The sequence below is a fragment of the Opisthorchis viverrini genome (genome assembly GCF_000715545.1).
Source record: "Opisthorchis viverrini unplaced genomic scaffold opera_v5_123, whole genome shotgun sequence".
Taxonomy (NCBI): Eukaryota; Metazoa; Platyhelminthes; class Trematoda; order Opisthorchiida; family Opisthorchiidae; genus Opisthorchis; species Opisthorchis viverrini.
In genome coordinates, this window is record NW_008751777.1 from 1,057,454 (window position 1) to 1,071,714 (window position 14,261).

The following is a 14,261-nucleotide window of genomic DNA, read 5'->3' on the forward strand; positions in this document are numbered from 1 at the left end:
TCTCTGGGGATCATAAGTTGCTTACCATAGGTTACCCTCGATAAGTGAACTGTCACGAACTGACTAGACTTTACCGCCGCGTGATGCTTTGTACACCCTCCTAACCCATGGGTAATGCATGTGTGATACTCGCAGTCTCATACCAGGTTGGTCATTGAATAGAGATCTAACTAACACGGTTGGAGGTTAGAATAGATACAGCTACTTGCTTTGCTACTGCTCTGACAGCCTCACGTCAACCACCGCTGCATTGCGGCTAGGCTTTTGAGCCAAAGGCTTTGGTTGAGGACCTTGGTCGTCCTTCTATTTAGGCGTGGGCATCCTGACAGTCTCCGAGCCCACTCACGTTGACAAATGGTCTCATGTTACATCGACCGTCGCGTGTTGTCATAAGCCGGGTTGGCTGACTTGCTGCATACAGCCCGATAAACAGAAAGCCTTCCTGGATGAATCAAGAAACGTCTTTGGAGGAGCATTTATCTCCCAATTTGAAACATCTTTTGAGGAATACCCAAACTGCCCACACCGTTGGATCGCATTTCAGTGGTTGCCGTACCACACGTACAGCCGTCAAACTAGAACTGCAGGGCATAAGCAAAACAAAGCGGGAACATGGCACTGCTGGGAGCGACTTGAACCGATCCACGCTTACTGATCCAATAAATAAATTAATGTGGCAAGCCCTCCACGCATGTCTTACCTCTGATCCTGAGGTCAGTCGATGCTGCGTGGGCAACAGTTCCCCGGTCACTTTGACGCGTAAAACTGCGGTGAATGCGTGCACTGAGTGTGACGTTGTCCTTTGACCTAAATGTATTGAAATCGATTTCATCGATCGTCTCTCAAAACCTGTATACTTAGGCATATGAGCCAAATGCGATCACGTGAATTTGCCCTGGTTTGTGGAGCTTGCTTACGCGTCTGCAGCGCATTTGTGGATTACTCAGGCGTTCACTAACTTTGTTAACACAGTTAAAATGATTTCTGTTCCATGCAGAGGAAACCAGTGCGTCGGGTGACACGAAGGAGTCTGGTCACCGTATCGCTCAATCGCCCCATGGTTGCTGGTCATCAGGAGGATGCACTCATCCAGGCTCGCCAAGACCATCTGTCTACTGCTTCTTGTTGGTGGCTGGTACAAATCAACAGAACTAACCTACTGTGTCTCAACAATCATAAACGGCAAACGGCTCTCATGTAGACGATCGCTGGCAGGTCACTTCACTGACCACGCTTTTTTCATTTCGCTTCCCCTATCCTAATCTCACGGTTTGTCACGATATCATAGCCGGTCGTCCATTCTGTGTTAACACCCACGGATGGTGAGATAGTAACAGTCAGTCTTTGGGGTGTTGGCTCGTTTATCCGTGCGTTATCAACCGTTCGAGTCTTCACTTGTCGTACCTTACTAGCAATACGCGAACGATATTATTCTCACGTCAGTTCTCATGTCCAACCCTTTTTTCAGGCATTGAACAATCTTCAATCCACTCACCAAGGATTTGGAATGGTCACCAGCGAAAACGTTTTCAAGGTACTGTTTTCACGACTCATGTAATTCCAAGTAGTCTAAATTTACGATAACTCCGCTGCGAATCCGGGCATAGATCAACTTTCATCACATCATTTCAGGAAGCGTCAATTTAGACGGCTCATGTTAGTTAGCCTTCCGCCGAGGAGATATCTGTCTTGACGAAGAATTTTCTGTTCTACGTAGATGGGATATACCTTCCTAGTCTTTTTTCAATCGAATGTAGGGAAGGGAACTGTTGTTCCCGTTCACACCGCTAAAACTGACGCAGAGTGTACTTCCATCTTACATGGGTTTATCGCCAGGATATACCTTCTGATATGGGTATCATTCCAGAAGCCTTTCAAAGACGGTTAATAGTTAAACAAGGTATACAAATGAAAACATTGTATTGAGTTGTCCATGACACCAGCCTACCTTGGTAAAGTGGCCCTATCCAGGATCCAGCGGTTGTGGTACGAGCTGGCCGGCAGTGGGCTCGTTCAAAATCGATACTGGGCTGCTGAAAACCGGGTGAGACGTCCGAGGAAATTTTCTGCTATCCGGGGATAACTGGTTGCTTTATCAGTTAATACGGCGTATTTTTGTAAAGTAACGAGCAGATGTGAGTGACTGCAATTACCCCAATATTGATCACTCATTGAACACTTCGTCCGAAAGGTGCCTGTTCCGATAGCTGAAAACCATATGGTGACGATTATCTTTGAGATGTGGCATTTTTTCAGTTTATAGCTGTCCTATAACTCAAAGCACCAGAGCTAAGATAGTGCCACGTTGTCTAGTCCTAGACTGAAGCAGTCGAAACTCCAGTGTTGGGTTCATGTCACGAACCTTCCGGTCAGCAGTTTAGAGTCTTAACGGCTGAGCTCTCTCCACCCGTTAGGTTAATCATACTTTATGTTCCACTTTGCGCTCTTGTGGATTGTGAGCCCAAAGGATACTGCGATTCCCACCTTTTGTTGCTGTTCCATTCAATGGGACTTTAGGCTCAGATTCGGATCAGTTGAAAAGTCTGACCTTCTGTATACATCACCCCTTCCAGGTTTGCGATGAACCTCATCCCATGCTCGTGAAGCAGCTCCTAGACCACTGTGTGAAAAGCGATTTCACTGAGGCGCACAAAATCCTTCGTCATCTATGGACTTTGGGCTATTCGGCAGAGGATATTATGTCAATTTTGTTTCGCGTGCTTAAGAACCACCCAATGGAAGAATACATCAAACTGGAATTCCTCAAGGTTAGTTGAGTGCTAGTCATTCAGGATAGTGAGGTATAGTAGGCACATTCTCCTCATGCACTTCTCCTTTATTTTCATTGAGTTATAGCGTCGCCGGTTAGTATACTCCCTTCTTTCATCTTCGTCACCAGCATTTTGTCACAACAACTGGTTCTGATCTTTACAACCAGACTGCGCCAATCTACTCTGCGGCAATCACGTTGAATCCACGAATATATCCCTTCATCATGGTGATAATGCAGTGAACTGGTGATGATTTGACAGTGGCAGGGGCGTGGGGGTAGCGGAACATTAGTCGTGTTGTACCGGCAGTCCATACTGACCAATGACTGCCACTTTGACGTGGATCGGATGAACTAATGGTCCGGTAGAGTTCACTGGCTTTAATTTTGTTCCTCAGGTTTGAATCGTGGCAGAAAGACGTAATCGGAGTAGCCAGACAGAGCGAAGCGAAGTGAATTCTTGTACCACAATCACTCTCATCGCCAAGCGGTTGGCGATAGTTAGATGCAAGCTCTTCCACATTTATGGAAACGGTGATTTTGCCTTCGTGGAAGGGCGAGTTTGAAAACGTTGGCTGTAAAAGCCACACACGCTGATGACCCGATGGCTCCAAGAAAACCCTAGTACCTTCTGCCCTGCATATCAGGCTATCAAATCAAGAGCTCTCATAGGGCTATCTCGAACAACCTCGGTCCTCGGCCTTGGCAACCTGGAAATACCGTTTCTCACTGCAGCACTTATTTCTCCGTCCCGTCATCTAATCCCTTCTCAACACTCAAACAGCTCGTCTAACTGCCAAACACCCAAAAACCGTTCATATCACCCTTTCGGCGCGTAACTGCCATGTCAGCAGAAGGATGCACGACGGCTGGGATGCTGCCAGGCTGCTTAAGCCTAGGCAGGGGAAGTCCGGAGGCAGAGGGCGCACGGACCTCCGGTCAATAAATTCGCTCTCTAACCACTGAGCCATCTCGCCCTTCAAACTGACACAGACAGACATCGCCTCGCAGTCAGTTACGCTGGTTGGAGACACTACAAGATATGGCTGCCAACCGATGTCAGTGGCGTTCTTGTTGTCAGTTTCTATCCAGATTGCCTGAGTGAATGTCTGGAGGTGTAGGCACCTCGGAATGATTGTGTTAAGCTAGCACTAAGTCCCTCCCCCATCCACCTTTACTCTTTTCTTTACAATAAGGCTTTCAAATAACTCATGGTGTGAAGCTTCGGTGAAGCATCGGTGTTGAACACTGATGTCATGCTGTCGATGATGATGATGATGAGTCACTTACGCTCCTGTTCTTACTGTGTCCACTTTCGACTTCAACGAAACAATTCGCGGTGGCTGACCGCACAGCAGTCCTGGTCTCGTTTTCCCATTTGTTGGAGAGCAAGGGAAGAATTAAAGCACCCTTGGTACACTGTAATGGCTGTCAAACTAAACCGAACAGGAACTGTAAATTGCGGGTTTAGTAGACCGGAATTCGAGTTTCTGAGGCCATAGAGACAGCGTGAGAGTGTAGTGGAAGCCAAATTAGCGAATGCTCAAAGGATCCTGCCAACAGCCTTAGATCCGAGTTAACTGGGTTCGCAGTTCGAAAGAAAAACATTTCCATCAAATCTGTGTCCTTTTCAAATAATTTTCAACCCATTCCTACTTCTACACTCATCCCTGTTGGATTTGCTGGTGTGTTTCTTGCAATGCTTGTTATGCAGTGATTCGGTGGGTGCATATTTTACTGCTGTCTCTAAAGTCACCCCTCGTGCATGGATCACAGAAGAATGGGTTTTTTGGTAATAGGAATTTTTACTCTAATGATTTTGAAAAAAAGCGAGAGGTTTCAATTAGGGCGAAACAGCTGTCGTAGCGTGTACTTCTTTCTGAAAGCAATATGAATGAGTTCACCTTAAAACAACCCATCCGCAGCTGGTTTTAACTAACAACTAGTCAGTTGTTTTCCATGTGGACCTCTGTACGGAATGAGCCAGTTGGGTCGTCCACGTACATGACCGCCAGCTATTTTCATGCTACTGACTATATGTAAGTAGCTGGACTTTGTTATGCTCGATTTAGACCTTCACCCAAGTTCACCACGACGTGAGTGTCAACAATGTCGAATTTTCTCAGTCCCCTATGGTTTTGCAGTTGATTATTTCATCGCCTGTTCAGATCTTTAGATTTTGATACAATTTCTTCCATGCCAGTGATGTACTACACTTTTTTTCTTTCCAGGAAGTTGGGCTCATTCATCTACGTGTTGCCGAGGGTTTGGGCACGCATCTCCAGCTCGCCGGCATGATTGCACGGCTGTGTAAAGTTTCTATGCCACAAACATCCACATAGATTTCTCTGCTTTTTCCTCACGCCAAAGTCCATGCTGTTGCAGATTTAATAAACTATTTTTGTCTCCGTTATTGGGCAATTTATGTTCATCCCGGAGGGGAGGGGCAACATTGCACAACTGCNAGTGTCCGTACGTCGGTCGGAATGAATGACCATCTCCCCTTTCAGAACTGCTGGCTATTATTAGTAAATTTGCTTAGAAACATCGTGATGCCGGTCCAATGTAACATCGTTGTTTACTTTCACCTGTCCATTTCTGTGAGCATTTAAGATCTTTCAGCTGTAGCACCCTTTCGGTGCCTAACTGCCATGCCACTCAAAGGTTGCACGAGGGCTGGGATACTGCCAGGTTGCCCAAGCCTATACAGGGGAAGTCGAGAGGCGGAGATCGGATTCGAAACCCGAACCCTTCGGTCAGTAAATTCGCGCTCGAACCACTTGGGCCATCTCGCCTCCGTTAGCGTTTAAGCCAAATTGTTAAGCTGAAGGCAGGGGTGCTTGACTAGCTTGCGATGGGATAACAACGCAAAACTACGGTACGAAGGAAAACTCTAATAAGCGACACTCAATTCAGTTTTTGAGCTCATGTTTGCCTTTCTCCATGGCTTGTCGCTAAAATTTCCGTGAGCACTGGGGATATCCCGTTGAACGGTGCAATTGATGTTAAGCCCGAATCGGTTCACTTTGCCGATGCCCAGATAAATTACCGTATTTCAACAAAGATTGTCGGACTGCGCTAACTCGATGCAACTGGTTTCGGGCATCCACAGACGATAGAATCAGCTGAAACGCAAACATCCGTCGTGTCGAGGAACAAGGACCACTTGATGGAAGGATACATCTCAAATCGGTCATTTCCTGCATACTACTGGATTCCGAACGGAGAGAAAATCCTGAGAAGCATTTGTTCCTTTTTCCAGATTAAGTTGTCCATCAATCTGGAAGATTACTCGGCATCTGTGGTTCGGGTGCGCATTGTCCTGCTAAGACGAGAAGCAGAGCCCACTAGGATACACAGACTGGTGCAGTGCGTTGAACTACACAGACAAGAGAATGCTCCCTATCTTCCCTCGGCAAAATTCTGGAGGATGAGTCGGGGTTAGGAAGTGAGCCACTACGTGGCTCGGGAGACTCCGTTGCCCTGACAACGTACGCAGTGGGACAAACGAACTATATCCACCTACTCAGCAGAGTACTGAAAAGACTGACCACAATGAAATTAGATAGGTAGCTGGGTAAAGCAATCTGCTCATAAAGAGAGTGGGCGCCATCATGTTGAGGGACAGGGGAAAGTTCTCGAAACATCGTCTGCGGTATTTACGGCAACTTTGAAATTCAAGGAAGTTGTACTCCTGTATGACACCTGTCCGCTGCTGTTGGCGATAAAGCGAAATTGGCAACCTGCAGACACTTTTACATCCTCGGTTTGCTGGCTTAAGATAGGATAAGAACGCAAGCTACAGTAAAAGCAGTTAATTTTTCCCATCGGGCTGTCACCAAAATTTCAGAGGAAATTGGAGACACCATACCATAGTAGACGCGAACTGCTCCACGTTGCTGATCCCCCGACGTGCTTTGAGACAGTTCACCCTATCCAATTGGTTTTAGATATCCGCAGGTGATAGAATCAGCGCCAGACACGCAGAGATTTGTTGACGTGTGCAACAAGGACCACATTGATGGCAAGACACCTGAAATAGCATAGTATTGGGAATTGAACACAGGAGATCCAGAAAAGGATTTGTTCCTTTTTCCGAAACAAGTGGTCCATCAATGTGCAGGACCATTCAGTAGCTATGGTTCATTAAACACTGGACCTCCAGCGTTCCGCTCAAGTCCAATCGGAACATCAGAACCCACTGGGATAGAAAGACTGCTGCGCTACGTTGATCTACACAGTCAGTGAAATGTTCTCCCCATTTCTATTTTCTTCTGGCAGAATCTACGGGAAAAGATGGGGTTAGGAAGTGGAATGGTGTCGACTTCGCAGCCATCACTGCCTAGCTCGTGAGAGTCAAATCCCTTGACAACGTACGCAGTGGGACAAAGGAAATATCCACCAACCCAGAAGTAATGGAAAGATTGCTTGAGATGAATTTAGCTATCTATCTCGGCAAACCAATCTGTTCACAAGGAGAGCTTTATAGAGGGACACAGGAAAGTTCTTGAAACATCGTTTGCGGTATTTATGGAGGTCGTGAGATCTTCGAAAGTCAGGTGATATCGACTGATCACCGAATAGCAAGGAATACAGTTTGCAGTCCTTGGTCCTAGCTTGAAATATCGACTAACCGGTTCCTTATATCCGTGAATCTTCTGTCAGTTAAGACGAGGAAGGATGCATAGATTAGATAATGGGAGTGTGTTTACCTGTATATAAAACCCCGTAGAAGGGCCTCTCTGTTTTTTTGCAATGGCTGCCCATTTCTGACAAGTTTTACTGTGCACCACCTAATTGACTCAGGTTATTTAGGCCATGGCTGCTGAATGACGACATCCCAAACCGAATAAAATTTGAAAACAAAACAAGGAAGTGACCACTCTAACTCTCACTTTATTTTATGTTAGTTTGCGGCGAGGTTCCTAACTGTGGGGACCTGAAAAGGTTGGAAAAATTCACAAACTCCACAGCTAGCCCTCCGCATTTTTAGAGACTTGTAAAACATGGCGAAAATGCCGATGTATTCTATTACCAAAAAATGAAAAATAAACAGGTTCCACTGAAGCGTTAAGCTGCAACCGATCTGGGTCATTTTGACTATTTTGCAGAAAAACTCTACTCTCAATGACCGTCGGAATAATAGGGCGAACGCACTCCTCGGACTTGAATAGTCACGTCGATGACACCGCTCGTGCATTCCTGGTAGCCCGCTGCTAGTACCAACACCATACCGCTTGGAATTTTACAGCTATCGTGCAACGCTGACTCGAGATCAGCAAGCGAGATTCTGGCGCACGCACCCCGTCACGTGCTAGAACAACGTCATATGTACAAACGACCCAAGATTTTAGTAATCCTAAGCTTCTAAGGCGCATCGACTCGGTTGACCGGTCTGTTCTCCGTAATACGCTTGCCCAGAAAGGAATGCCTGGAAGTTTGTGAGCAAAATAAGCTCCTTGTATTTCCAGACTTCCGGACGTATGGAAGTATATGGGGAGATCTTCAAAAGCTTCCGCACACAAGGAGATGTGTATCAGTGATACTCTCAATCCCTATTTAATTTCTTGATCGATGAAATCATGAGACGAGCGTTAGGTCTTCAAAAATCTGGCGTTCAAATAGCCTCTGACGGAAACCTTCTCGATAATACATGAGGATATCGTTCTCGTCTTCGAAGAGAAGGAGGAGGCTCAGGTGTTTCTGGATGGACTGACCAAAGTCACCCAGTCCTTTGGTATGCACTTTGCACCCACAAAGTATAAGGTCATGCTCCTGGACATGAAGTCATTGAACACGCCACTTATAATCCAGAGGGGAGCACTCGAAGTGGTGGAGCAGTTTACGTATCTTCGAAGTTGTATTAGTTACAACTGTAGTGTGACGGATGAGGTGAATGCGCAAGTCTGCAAGGCTTGGGTCGCGTTTGCTAATTTGAGACACCTATGGTGTCAGAATGGTTTATCCCTGAGTATGAAGGGACGTGTGTATCAAGCTACAGTACGGGCTGTTTTGTTGTATGGCTGTGAGACTTGGCCCATTCGAGCAGCGGACCTGAGACGTCATCATGGGGTTCGACAATCGTTGTCTCAGAACCATAGCTCGTGTGGGTTGTTGTCGGCGAATCCGTAATGAGGCAGTTAGAAAGCGTGCTTTCGGTTGTGTAACGAGTACTTCCATTGAAGAATGTGTCCAGCACCAGAAGCTGCGTTGGTTGGGACATGTGTTGCGTATGCCGAACCATCGTTTGCTTAAGAGAGTACTGTTTTCCATGCCCAGTTCGGAGTGGCGTAAACATAGAGGTGGCCAACCCTTCACCTGGCAGATGAGTATGAAGGAGTCAGTTTCTGTGCAGATTGCCTGAGTGAATGTCTGGAGGTGTAGGCACCTCGGAATGATTGTGTTAAGCTAGCACTGAGTCCCTCTCTCGTCCACCTTTACTCTTTTCTTTACAATAAGGCTTTCAACTAAATCATGACTGTACGGCAGTGAAGCATCGGTGTTGAACACTGATGTCATGCTGTCGATGATGATGATTCAGCGGAACTGACCACGGCTCGTGTGGGTTGGTGTCGGCGAATCCATAACAGCGCAATTAGAAAGCGAATCTTCAATTGTGAAAGGGAGACTTCCACCGAGAAATGTTTGTAGCACCAGCAACTGCGTGGGTTAGGTCATCTATCACCAGTTTGCCGAAGAGAGTGTAGTTGATGATGATGAGAAGGATGGTGAAGATGATGAGGATATGATGAGTACCACTCAGTTGATGAGACCACTGACAAGAACATTGATTTATAGAGTTGAAACTGAACTATACCAACGATAAAACGACGCTTTTCACCAGAGATCAAACCAAGAAAAGCTTCAAACATCTGAAGTGTAAAGCTTTGCTACTGAGAGAATAGTCGACACCCCTAATAAGAACCAATTGCGTAGAAAAAGCGAAGCGCTGCTCTGAGGATTTTCCAGTGAAGCAGAATAATAGAGAAGGTGAAGAATGATGCCAGTGTATGTGACTTGCATCTCAAATGGAGATGCAGAACTGTTTGTTGATTCCTTTTCCCTGATCGATGTCCCATCAAGCAAAGTGGGCTTCACCAGCTTGTGATCGTTCGTTACAACCAAGAACCTTCTAGTTGGCAAAAATTATCGTAACACTTAAGATGTGCCAAGTTGAAAGTTCTTCAAATCTATTATGCAACTAAGACAGTGTGCAACGTAAAATATGTGCGTGTGTGAGTGTGTGTGTGTGTGTATTGGCAGCATCCACTCCGCTTGCAGATAATATCGATTTTTTACCCAGTACCGACTAGCTATGATTACACTTAGTCAGGCCACCGTATGAGATGCATTCGGTTAGATCACGTGACACACTTCTGGTGACCTGGAATGAAGTGGAAACAAGTAGATTTCAATGGACTGAAGTTAGCGGGACTATCAGGTCAATTTAAGGACACCGGCAGTTTTTGCCGGTTTGTATCCATACTTTTGTGCGTGGAAAATCTGCGGAGGTCGAAGATTAGCTAGTGGTGAATAATTAATTACCCAATGAACTTAGTGAGCGTGCTTGGAACACAATTCATGATGATTAACCTATTGTGTCGGTACGCGGACATATATTGTCCTATCTCGACTGAGAATGTTTGAAGATATATTATCGCTGTACATAGTTGTGAAGCGTTGCGTTCATGATGATTAACCTATTGTATCGGTACGCGGACATATATTGTCCTATCTCGACTGAGAATGTTTGAAGATATATTATCGCTGTACATAGTTGTGAAGCGTTGCGACACAAATCGCGTTGGAGAGGCGGACACGCGGATCAAGTGCCACACGGCAGTTCGCCCACCATCCTTCTCAACTAAAATGACATTGGTTTTGGGGGAGACCTCTAATCCCCTTAGGCATCCTTGGGACGTAAACCCACCTCTTAAAAACAGCATATGTATTAGACACAGAGTAAGTTAGGGGGTTGAAACTGTTTTTCACCGATGTGGAAAGAAACACGTGGAAAGTTACTGGGCCTCTGATCGACACAGACCTCAGGCGAAATCGCAGAACACTCAAAATCTCCATCAAATTGCAGCACCTTTAAGATCTTTCTTGAGCAGACGTAAAAGCCAACTACCGCAGCTACTTATTGAAGTCTCACTGCAGTGGGTAGTGTAGATTTTTTATTGAACTTTCTGCTTGCCTTGCCCTTCGTCTTTGTCGTTTAATTGCTGGTTTGCACTTTTGGACGCCATAGATATTACTACTGTTATCGTTCATTTTTGAAGAGCATGGTCTCCAAGCGACAAATGTGGAAGGATCTACAGAAGAATATGAAAAACGAATATGAGAAAACGAGGGGAATGTTCCATTCGAAGTCATGCTACAAACAGTTTTAGGCAGACAAGATAAATCCCAAAGTATGTAAGAATGATTGGTATGGAAACACGCGTGTAAAGACCAACAACCGAAGAAAGGACAAACAATGCTGACTGCTCTTCTAGGCGCGATAAGCGCTAGCATAGTCGAGACTCGCACATCATGCACAAAGTGTCCGTCATACTGGGTCTGGTGTGAGATTCACTGGCAAAAATGTACACTCAATGCCATGTACCACGCATAGAGGTGTCGTAATTACGCGGGGAGCCCTAATTGACGAGCAAGCACACGTCACCGTGTGTGACCTTAGGAATTCTCAATGCAATAACATCCTTGGCGAATTGAGAGAAGCAGGTCCCTCGATAAGAACTGGTAATCTTTGGGTGGACCAAAGGGTCAACATCACAATCGAAGTAGCGCCAAACCGATGGTGAAGGAACAATCATGATCACCACTATTTCGCTCCTTTTCATTCCATGCAGTCACCTCGCGCCAAATAGAAACCATGCTTGCGTCTATCACAGCTGCTCGGCGCTCCCGAACAGCGATTAGGTCAAGCTTGACGAAAGACGTCGAATTAGGTGCTCTCAACTTCCCAAAGACAGTGTTTCCCAGACGACGGAGACGTTTTGCGAGTTCCCCTGCAAGCCAATTATGACCAGCACATCTAGCAACATGCGTGATCCAGCATGACTCCAGAATATGCAACGCATTCTCCGGTTGACCACACTTTCCACGACAGAAGATCATCTGGCATACATGGTCATGCCTGGCGCTTCTAACTCTCATCGTAAGCACTTGGATAACGCGGATAAAATCCGAGGAGACACTCGCCCTGGAGACACAAGTCATCAACTCGACAGAGGCGAAGCGACCAACTCTCGGAAACCGCGATCGTCAACGCTGTAATGCAGACTACCGCCCCATGCAGCTATCAGCTCTTCCCTAGTGTTGACGCCTGCACCGTGGACTCGCATCAGAAGGCTGAGAACAATCTCGGCAAATGCGGAATCATGGACCACATTGGTTAGTACTTGACACTGTGTAGACAAAAGCCTTCCCTAACGCGCCGTCCGCTGCATCGGGACGGTTGCATTCAGACTTGGGATACCAAATCCCCGATGCTGTTTATCAGCGTGGATGTAGCTGATCGGGAGGAGCTTCCTCTGAGTTTTTATTTGAAACGACTGGACAGCTGTTAAACAAATCAGTAGCTGAGCTGCCGCACAATGTATTACTGATGTTACGCACTCTAAACGCATTCGCCAAACAGCTAAGCAACTAAAAATGGACTAAATGGCTAGCCAAAAGAAGCAGAAAGAACACAACAACTGCATTCTCAGTGAATGGAATTGCATGGTTTGTGGTTTGCAGGTGACAAATTCCAAAAAATTCATTTATTATTTAATGTTCAAATACGACCCCGTGCTCTAGTGACAAATACAGTCGCCTGTGCCCCTAAAAGTGATCGCGAAACAGACGACTATACTAAAAAACACTGTTGTCTCCTCCAAATACCGGTCGGTGATATATCGAACGTTTCAAAGAGAAACACCGCGATTATGAACATCATCGTGTCAGGCGTAACTAATCACACAGGTGATGATTTGGGACTGCAGTGTCCCTCCTAAGGGGAATGACAGTATGTACCTTTGGAGATGCGGAGCACACTAGGATACAGCAAGACTGCCTCAGTGAGTTGAACTAGAGGCAAACAAACGTTTCCTCCATTCCCACATTAATCCGGAAAACTTTTGAAGGGAAAGTCGGAGTTGTGAAGTGAAATGACATCCATCTCACAGCCATCACCGCCAAACTTCCTGAGACTCGAATCCCGTGACAACGTGGGCGGTAGACCAAGTGAAATATCCGCCGGCCCAGAAGCTATGGACAGAGTGACCGGGGTGAATTTAAATAGACACCATGGCAAACCGGTCTGTTCACAAGGACAGTGTTTCGAGTTCTCGAAACGTCGTCTGCGATATCTACCGAGGAGGTGGAATTATTGGGAAATGTTAAGGTAATGTGACATTGACTGACCACTGAAGAATTGTGAATTGCTCAGCTCAGCGAACAAACCAACGACCAATTGTGAATATGTTTTAGGTCCAGTTTTGTGAAAAAACGGTGGATTTTGTTAAATTGATTTCTTGTATCCACGAATTTGTCATGTCAAGTTAGCTTATATTGGATGCTTGGGTTATAGAAGGTTACATGTTTGTATATCAGTAAAAAATCCAGAGAATGGTGTCCGCGTACCTAGGGATATCCTGTAATTCCCACTGAGTGCCCCTTATTGAGGGGTTACACTGTAAGCCTCATACACTGAGGTTATTGAGACCATAGATGGCGGGTATGATAGAACTGACGAACTCGCAAACTCATGGTTGAACAAGTGGATAAAGCCTGGACAGTGAAGATGATAAACACACTAAATGTCACTTCGTTTTCCGTTACTTTTTGGCAAAGCTCCCAGTCGTGGGCACCTGAAACAGCTGACGAATTCCACAGCCAGCCCTCCGGTTTTCCAGAGACTTCAAAACACCGTGAAGAGCAATGTAGTTGAATGCCTAGGTGTTCTACTAACCACCCAAAATCGACCAGGACAGCCCACAACAACCGGAATCCTCAAGTAGCTACTGAGGATTCACATGTCGTGATCCAACACTAAATGCCATGGACCTATCTAGATTGAGCAAAGTTCCGAAGCGCATGGCAGTTAATATCTCAGCTATATAAAGCTATTGATGTTGAAGACAGTATAAGCCAGCTGTTCCGGTACCGATCTTCAGGATCACAGTCCTTTGGTCTGCAAAGCGCATTCATCAACGAAACCGCCCTTTTGAAGTTAAGACTGCAGCATTTTCACTGGTGGTTTAACAGCTACACATAAAACCAGCCAGCCTAAAGCATTGATCGATGCATGTACTTCATGTTCAAATATAAATTTGTGCTCTAGTGACGGTCTGCTTTGTTGGATGGCTGTGAGACTTGACCTATTCGAGCAGCCGAACTGAGGCGTCTTCAGGCGTTCGATAATCGTCGTCTCAGAACCATAGTGTGGGTTGGTGTCGGTGAATCCGTAACGAGGCAGTTAGAAAGCGCGTTTTCGGTTGTG

At 45.9% G+C, this 14,261-nt stretch overlaps 1 protein-coding gene across 1 annotated transcript in view; it reads left to right on the top strand.

Moving 5' to 3' along the window:
• Positions 1-14,261, top strand: part of T265_13940 (hypothetical protein) — a gene marked incomplete at both ends in the record, with an annotated part of 53,091 nt that overhangs the window by 38,433 nt on the left and 397 nt on the right. Inside the window, 3 exons of the mRNA XM_009171244.1 lie at positions 1,469-1,534; positions 2,574-2,768; positions 11,843-11,933. Coding sequence (XP_009169508.1) covers positions 1,469-1,534; positions 2,574-2,768; positions 11,843-11,933 — 352 coding nt within the window. The remainder of the gene's footprint in view (positions 1-1,468; positions 1,535-2,573; positions 2,769-11,842; positions 11,934-14,261) is intronic.